The sequence below is a fragment of the Microplitis mediator genome, chromosome 3 (assembly GCF_029852145.1).
Source record: "Microplitis mediator isolate UGA2020A chromosome 3, iyMicMedi2.1, whole genome shotgun sequence".
NCBI classification, from domain to species: Eukaryota; Metazoa; Arthropoda; class Insecta; order Hymenoptera; family Braconidae; genus Microplitis; species Microplitis mediator.
In genome coordinates this window covers 18,095,736-18,105,401 of record NC_079971.1, presented here as the reverse complement: position 1 = coordinate 18,105,401, position 9,666 = coordinate 18,095,736, and the positions used below count along the sequence as shown (strand labels likewise).

Sequence of the window (9,666 nt, the reverse complement as noted above, 5' to 3'; positions counted from 1 at the left end):
TGTGGGGCAGAGCGGCCCCCCTCCAAAAAATGATAAAAAAATTTTTTTTTTAAATTGTTTTCATCATTAAGAATGTATTTCTTTCTCTTGACATCTATTTATGCTTTTATATTACTCGAAAAAAATTTTTTAAGGTGTAATAAATCGTTTACTCTCGATTACCTTAATTACTAACTGTTATTTAATAAAAAAAAAAAAAACAATTCTATAGTATTACTTTATTTCAAAAATTTAACAACTAAAAAAAAAAATTGTTATTTTTATAAATTTTTAGTGACCAAATTTATCTCTTATATAGAGAAACGGCCGAAAAATATGAAAAAATAATTTTTTCAGAAGTTTTGGCTGGTCCATTTTGCCCCAAATGTCATGCGTAGGGGTAAAAATGCGCAAACATATAGGATTTATAGTAATTAGTCGAAAAAAAAAAAAAATTTTTTTTTGATCAAAATTTCAGGGGGGCCGCTCTGCCCCCGCCCCCCCCCCCCCCCTACTAGCCTATTTTGTTAAAAGCGTGCGACTTATAAAAATTTCGTTTCTATACCGGCGATACTCTGAGTTTTTATTTTTCTTCGGTTGCTTACCAAAGGCGCAGATTTATTTCAAAAATTTCTCGAAGTATTTGCTTAATTTTCTGACTATAATTCTTATAATGAACAACACAACGAAGTACAGTTTCTCAGGTATCTTTAAGTGAGTACGCCTATGGACTACGTATCATTTTTAAAAGGTTTTTAAGCCTATAACCGTCACAGTATAGCCTATTACTCTTGGTCCTTTAAATGGTAGTGCTTAAAAGCCCCACTACTTATTTGTTGACCAATCACCTGAATTTTATCCCTCCTTACATCCTGCAGAGGAAGTTAGTCCTTACAAAATTTTATGCAGTCAGTCTAACTTTGGTTACAGTATAGAGAGGATCTCTTGAATTATTTTTAATTTTATACACCAATATCCTAAATAATCGAACTTAAAGTGTATTTATTCAACTATCTATAGTCTTCAGTGAGTGATAGTAGAAATTTTTTACATCGAAAGAGCAGATATTATGGAAGGTAAGTTAAACAATTTTTTTTTCTAATAATATTTATATAATTAAATATAAGAATGATGAATTCTGAAATCTCTGATTTGATTCTATGGTTGAAAATATATTTTTCGTTTTGAGTTTAATTTTTTAATTCAATGTGATCATAATTTCAATCAAAAATATCATTTTCACAATCTAATACGAAATATATCATCAAAAATATGTTTATGGATATATATTATATATTTCTTTGACCATAATTTTACTAAGAAGTACCCAAATCTCGGATAAAACAGTGATTTATTTCAAATTTTGAGATATTTAATTGGATTTATCTTGAAAACTACTTGCTGTACGGTAATGGCTTACATGACTTTTTTTGTAGGAAATCGAACCCCCTTTAAAAAAAGTTCTCTATGAATTTTTCGTAAAGTTAGTGGTTTGCAAGTAAAATATAAAAACCATGAAATTCGAGAAAAAATTGGCTTTATGATTTTTTATCAGTGAAGTCGTTTGCAAAACATAAATTAGTTAGAAGCTCTTTTAACGAGGAAACACTCATCTGAAATTTTCACCTATTGCCGATTAAATATCATGAAATTCCGAGAAGATATAGATAATTGAAAAAAAAAAAAAAAAATAAAAACAATTCACGTGTTAATTAAATGGGAAAATTTTAAATTCATTAAGCGAGTACTTACAACTAAAATTAAGAGCTTATCTTTGATGAGAATTTTTTTTAATTTTTTTATATATTTAGAACATTATTCCGTGCAACGCGGAATCTCTTAATGATCATAGTGAGAGCTCTAATTATCACAGGTGTATTTTTATATCTAAATGATACTATTGAACCTGTTTCCTAGAAAAAAAAAAAAAATTGTTTCTTTTGAAAGACCCTAGTACATATATTATATAGGTCGATAAATCAAGAATAAATATTAAAAGCAAAAATAACAAAAAAAACTTTTTTTTTGCAACTTCAGAGCTCTGTAACTTCTTTCTTAGCTCAATGAGAATCACCTTATAAAGATCATTTATGTAAACAATTAAATTTTATATAAAAGATCTGATTGCAGGATAAAAAAAAAATCTTGTTGATTAACGAATAAATAGCAAAAAAAAATTTTTTTCGAAAATGTGATCTTGTTTTTCTATAGTTTCATCCTCTGTAGCTTTATTTATAATATCAACTCATAGCATATGACCCAATAGACCTTTTTGTAAAGAATTTTGATTTCCGATAAGATCTAAATTCAAAATTGGAAAAAAAATCTGTTTCATAGAGTTATTTATAAAATAGAAAAAATAATTTTCCAATATATTTTAAACGGGAGAGCCCTCTTTCCTCTCCTCCCCTTATATTTGTCATTAACAACAAATACAAGTTTCTGCATTTTAAATATTAAAATAAAAAGTTTTTAGTGATTTTTATTTACATAAATTAATAAATCATTTATTATTCTGTTTAAGTAATTTATATTCATTCAACATAATTAATATTTAAATTTTCACTTCCGAAAGATTGAATTTTAACAAAAAAAAAAAAAGTAATTTAATAAATACAACTACAGAATCTTCAACAAATATATTTTATTTCAATTTCTTGAGTTATTTAAAATACTTCACAAATTATTAAAAATCGTTTTTCTTTCACATTTAGCTTTGTATTGCTTGTTATAGTTATTGAAAATTCAGTAATGACCCAATGCATTTAGCTATAATTACTTTCACTTTCACATTGAACTACAAGTACCAGTACCTTTAAGTTATCGACCATAAATCAGTCATTTAAATTGTAAAGATTTAGACCCTAATCTTTGAAAGATTACATACTTACATTACAATACTAATTGCTAAATTTTATTTTTGTACCTTGACTCTTTATAAATGTATAGCTTTAGATAAATTTAGAATTGCCGTCATGTTTAAATTTAATTTAAAATACAGATTTGTTATAATTGAATAAAGAATTTAAAAAATCAACATTTAAAAATGTTCGATAGTATTCAGATTTTGAATTGACATCATTTGTGACTAGAACTTGAATATCACAATTTAGTTGAAATAAATTATTATAATACTTATTAATATTTTGAACTATTATGACATTTATAAAAGTTTACAAAAATATTAAAATTCAATGGAATGTTACGTAGTTTTAGAAGATCATTTTCTTACAGATTATCAAACAAATATTTCAAAACGGATAAAAATAAAAAAAAAAACAAGAAAAACTAATCTGAGTGGGATTCTTAAATTTTCACTCGGGGTGGTTATTAGGGGGTATAAATTCAAGCACCAACTTCGATTGCTTATAACTTTGTAAATAATTTTCCTGTTACTACGATGATTTTTTGGTGTATGGTAAACCCTTTCCGAATAGAACTTACGAAAAAACAATTTTTTTTGAAAATAAATTATTGAAATAATTTATAATTTATCACTACAGACTATCTCGGGATCTAATTAAGATACGAATTATAAATTTTCAATTTTCATGCAGGTGTTTATGACCGCAGTTAACCCGTAGAGCTTCTCATAATGATCTATTGTCACCATTTTTGTTAAAGGCGCCCGCCTACTCTTAAAAATTTAGTTTCTATACCAGCGAGACTCAGAGTTTTTACTTTTTTTCGTTTGTTTACCATAGGCGCAGATATATTTCGAAAATTTTTCTAAGTATTTGCTAAATTTTCTGACGATAGTTTTTATAATGAACAATACAATGAAGTACAGTTTCTCACGTATATTTGCGTGAGTACGCCTATGGACTACGTATCATATTCAAAAAGTTTTTTAGCCTATGATCTTAAGACTTTTTTAGCTTATGGTCTTAAAACTTGCATATAAGAATGTTACTGCGACTAATTGCTTTTTCTGTATTTGTTCTGAATGTCATTTTTCAAACGAATTTGGGTAATTCACTGTGAAAATGCGGTTATTCCACCGCCAAAACACGGTAATTCTATCGTAGAGGCACGGTAAACTTACCGTAAAAATATACCGTTATTTTTCTATAAATTCACAGTAATTAGGATCCACCAGGAAGTTATAAGTTAAATGATAAATAACGCTTCGATAAAAAACAAAAATGCTTAGATTAAGATTTGTATTATAGCGTTAAGAGAACTTTATCAGATTCACAGAAAAGAGCTGACAAGTTTTAAACTTTTGTATAATTGTGTATTGTTTTTTTGTTTTAGATACTAGGGACCATCGATTTTCTGTTAGTGAGAGATTTACGAAGACTCGTAGTGGATGGAATGAGAGAGTGCCGAAAGGCAGTAATAAGTCGGATCGACGCTTGACGGGTCCCCGCACGGTAACTCATTCGCCCAGACAATCAAAGGATCGCTTGGCGGGTCGCCGTGCACCTGATTGGCCGTCAACTTCGACAAGTTTGCCAAAAGTGTCCAGGGAGATAAGCCGTCACTCTGATGAACATCAGCATCGATATTATGCCTCTAAGAGATCCAGAGAGGATGATAGTAGATCGAATGAGAGACTGTCCAGAGGCAGTGATCGACGCTTGACGAGTCCCCGCACGGTAGCTCATTCGCCCAGACAACCAAAGTATCGCTTGGCGGGTCGCCGTGCACCTGATTGGCCGTCAACTTCGACAGGTTTGCCAAAAGTTTCCAGGGAGAAAAGCCGTCGCTCTGATGAACATCAGCATCGATATTATGCCTCTAAGAGATCCAGAGAGGATGATAGTAGATCGAATGAGAGACTGTCCAGAGGCAGTGATCGACGCTTGACGAGTCCCCGCACGGTAGCTTATTCGCCCAGACAACCAGAGTATCGCTTGGCGGGTCGCCGTGCACCTGATTGGCCGTCAACTTCGACAGGTTTGCAGAAAGAGTCCAGGGCGATAAGCCGTCGCTCTGATGAACCTCAACTCGAGATTCGAGTCTCTCCACCAGCTGTGATAGAGGAAGAGATGAAACCATTTTTGCCACCACCGCCACAGCAATATGTGCTGGGAATAGTTGACCCGTGGCGCGAGTATAGAGGGAAGAAAAACAGGAAAAAACGAAGGAAGACGTTTCACAGGCAATTTAATTGGGCCGACGCCGAGTGGGTATATCCGACTGGATCACCAAAATCACCTGAGTCGGGAATTGAAGTGATACCAGCGTTTGATGACCGCTTCATTGATGCCCCCCCAATCAATTCCGATGATGAATTGGTGATGCATGATGATGAAGGAGTAGGCCTCGACGACGCGGATCTTCAATTTTCCTTGTGATCGTCGTCCCAAAGATATCGTCGAACATTAAGGGCTTACACACTCACACACACACACACGGACGTCCATCCGGAAATAGTCGGAATAGTTTCATAGGACCTCAAAACTTCGAGATCTGATGAAAACTCGATTTTTCGAAAATCAGACTGAAAGCAATAACTTTCCGTTATTTGAAAATTTTCAATTTTCATGGCGGGAAATTAAAAATTGTACTATTATCTTTAAAGACCAGTACCTACTTAAAAGTAATGGATCATTAATAATCATATCATAGATTTTGATTGTTAAATGAAAAAAAAAAACACTATTTCAATATATTTTATTTATGTTTAATATTTAATGTCTGTTTAATAATGTAATTAAATAATGTACCAACAAATACAATTATTTAATAAAAACTCATAATTAATATTATTAAAATAAATTTTATAAATATTTACATTTTTCTTATGTATCACTATCGCTTTCTATATTCTCAAAAAAATAATTACAAAATTGTGCAATTTTTTTATCTCTTATCTAATTTGTTTTTTTCCGCATCGCTTTAGAAAAAAAAAAAAAAAAAAAAACAATAAATAACAATAATGATTTTTCGTAAATTTTTTGATGAAATTTAAAAAAAAAATGTTACTATGGATAATTATTATTTATACTAATTATTCTTACGCAATGTTTATAAACAAAAATATTTTTAACATCATAAGTACGAAAAGTTAACAAACTAATTTTGGTTTATATAAACAATTGATTATAAAAATTTTCAATCGTCTCTTAGTAAAATTAATTAATTTGATTAATTATTTTAAATGTAAAAAATTTTTTCTTGTTCGTAAAATCAGAATTTCCGTTTTTTTTGGTTAAATTAAATTTTGATGATCATTAAGTTTGTAGTGGATCTAAATTTTCTAATGAAAAATTATCAGTACCCATTGATAATCCTCGACTAAATCTATTCTTGAAAATAAAAAAATTAAATTATTAATGTAAAATAAAATACACGAAAGAATACCCGTGTAAAAATAATTCTAAAGAAGTTCGACGTGTGGAACTTTTAAAATTGAGACAGATTCGAACTTCGAGTGGAACTTTTTTAAAATTTTCGTAATTCTGATTGAAAACCAAAAATTAATCTACACTCAGAAAATTAAGTAATTTTGTTTATTATATGCTAAGTTTTTAATTCCAATCATCTAGAATTATTGGAACGTTTTACAATCAAAAAATAGTTAGTGTTATAATTTTTTTCTAATAGAATTAATAATTATTGGATGATAACTTCTGCAATAAATTTCGTAACAGTTACTATCAGGATGGTAACAATTATAATTTCTGATGGTAGCTGTTACCATCTGGATTATAAATATAACTATTTAGAATAATAATAATAATAATTGACTCTAGTTAACATACAGAATTGTACCAGTTATTATAAATATGGTGATTATTACAATCTAAATGATCTAGATAATATTCACTACTATCGGATTGATGGTAAAAATTTTCCCATGACTAGATAGTAGTTTCTATTATTTAATTTTCCGAGTGTAGTATAATACTTTATATAGTTGAATTTTAACTCAAAGAAGAAAGTTTTTCAAACATACCTCACACAACAAATTTTTACTAAATTTTATTCTCGTTTCGAAAAAGTTTAAAACCCTCTCATTTGGAACATTTTATAAACGTTTTTTGATTCTTATGGAGCTATTGGTTTCTAATGAGAATTTTTTTTGGAACGAGGGTAAAATAGTGCTGGAAAGTGGTGGTGCCCCAAGCGGCACACCGATAACATATAGGCATCGAAAAAGTTAACTTTTAAAAGTTGAATGTTAACCATCATCACTTCCAAAAAGTCGACTAATTTTCTACCGCGATGTATCCCTAATGTCCTTACAAGAAGTCATCCCATAAAGTAACAAATTGATAACATATATAAGTTAGAAAAATGTTAACTACAAAATGATGATAAAATGTAATATTTAAGATAACTAAAAGATAACTTTTTGAAAACCAAATTTTTACTTTTTGTTGTCAAAATGGGTGAATTTTGGTTAATTTCATAGTTAACTTATTAATGACTATTATTTCAATATTAATTTAATCCGAAAACGTTTTATCCGTTTAAAGAAAAAAACACTTCTACCTGTTTTATTATAAAGCGCTTACTGTTACATTAAACGTTTAAAAAAAGATCAGGTGTTTTAAATTAAAACAGATATTTCGGAATTAAACACTTTTTCAGAAAAAACGTTTAATCTAAAAAACATGTCCCGCATGAAAAAACTTTATATGTGAAAACATATAGAATAGAATATATGAATATTATAATGTGATATATTGTACAATGTATAAAATAATATTTATATTTTGCCGTATTAATATATGATAATATATTGAAAAAATATATATTGCTAGAATATATTATCAATACATTTATCAATATATGACTTTTTATGTATATTTTACATATATATTTTAATATATCTTTTTTATAAAACAAAATAGGGGAAGGGGGGGGGCAAAAGGGGGTAGGGTAGGCAAAACGGGGTACCCCCAAAATTTGATATTTTAAATGGTTTTTAAACATTCCAAATCCACTTCTGTGAATATAATAATAACATATTAATGCCGTTTGTTTTATGATCAAAGCTATTAAAAATTCTTTTTCTTCTTTCGTCTCCAATAAACATGTAACATATAATTTTTCTTCATGTAAATTACTTACAAAAAAATTCAACTTAATCAAATTCGTTTAAAATCCAGACATTTTTTTTTTACTTTTTTAAGGAGGTATCCCACTTTGCCCGCAGAAATGAAAAATTTTTTTTTTCAACGGTAACTGAAAATTTCTTTTATTTACTTTGAATATCATTAAAAAAAAAAGATTTAGCGTATTTGAGTCCTCGAAAACTTGGTATTTCTTTAAGTACCCCTTTTTGCCCCTCTCTCCCCTATATACAAGGGTAAACATTTTTTAGAGCTTTTTTTTTTGGATAAAAATACACATATATTTTTAATTTATACTGAATTCCATTTCTACTTTTATGCTGAATGTGTGATGCAATAATTATCTCAACCTTCTGATAATAAAAATGTGATTCCAGGATATGACAACAATCAATAACAACTTTTATTCAAAGGCAACTATCATTTTTAATGTTAGAAATATTATCCCGAGTCGAAATTTAAGTCGTAGATTCAACGTTTTGAACGTTGAAATCGTAGATTCAACGTTTCGAACGTTCAAATCGTAAATTCAACGTATTGGACGTTGAAATCGTAATTTGAACGTATTGAACGTTGAAATCGTAGTTTGAACGTATTGAATGTTTTGAAGGCGGCAACTCAAAAGGTTCAAACTCTTTCCAATAAATATTTACAAGTGGGGCCAATGATTTTAATTTTAATTTTTTTGAACGAAATTTCTATTTGATTTTATTGATATATTTTTTTTTCTTGAAAAATACATAAAAAAATGAACAATTAAAAAAAAAAAAGTTGATTATCACAATTTTTACAAATTTTCAAAAAAATTTATAAATTTGAAAAAAAATTTTGATATTCAACTAGAAATTGTGCACCAAAAATGAAATCGCCTACTGAAAAAATCCATAAATGAGCTCCAAATCTTCAAAATATTTTTGAAATGCAAATGAAAATCAATCTGATAGTTTTCAAAGATCTCAAAATATCAAGATTGAATAAGAATTTGACTCTCAAAAATCAATCTCAATTTAATAACTTCCTTAATTCCAATCATCTGTGATTTTATTAGTTGATTGAATAAGCAAGTATCTAAAAATTAACTCAATCAAATCTTTAGGAAAAGCTTTTAGCTAAATTTAGCCCATAGGTTATTTTTTACGCATTGGTATATGTCATTTTTTCGTAACTTTTAATTTTTACTATGGATCATATATTTTTTTTAAACAGTTGAATCTATATTTTTTATGTTCAATACGTTCAAATTACGATTTCAACGTTCAATACGTTCAAATTACGATTTCAACGTCCAATACGTTGAATTTACGATTTGAACGTTCAAAACGTTGAATCTACGATTTCAACGTTCAAAACGTTGAATCTACGACTTAAATTTCGACTCGGGATTATAAAAATTTTATTGATTGTACTTCAATGGAAAAATTATTATTTTTATTTTAAAATATTTATATTATTAATTAATGACACTAAATCTACTACACTTATTATCTACAACACTTTATGTGCGTTAAAATTAAACGTTTAAAATGTTTACTACACTTTAAACACTAAAATAGTGTTTAGTTGGTGACTACAAGTATTTAAATGCTTAAAGTTTTTTAAAATAAAACACTTGGATTTGCTGTGTACATACATACATATATAAACTTTTGAGTGGATG

At 28.5% G+C, this 9,666-nt stretch overlaps 1 protein-coding gene across 1 annotated transcript; it reads left to right on the top strand.

Moving 5' to 3' along the window:
• The first annotated feature begins 914 nt into the window (after positions 1-914).
• LOC130665519 (uncharacterized) lies at positions 915-5,515 on the top strand. The gene is made up of 2 exons (XM_057465952.1): positions 915-1,055; positions 4,237-5,515. The coding sequence occupies exons 1-2, from the start codon at positions 1,049-1,051 to the stop codon at positions 5,280-5,282; spliced, it is 1,053 nt and encodes a 350-aa protein (XP_057321935.1). The 5' UTR covers positions 915-1,048; the 3' UTR covers positions 5,283-5,515.
• The last annotated feature ends 4,151 nt before the right edge of the window (positions 5,516-9,666 follow it).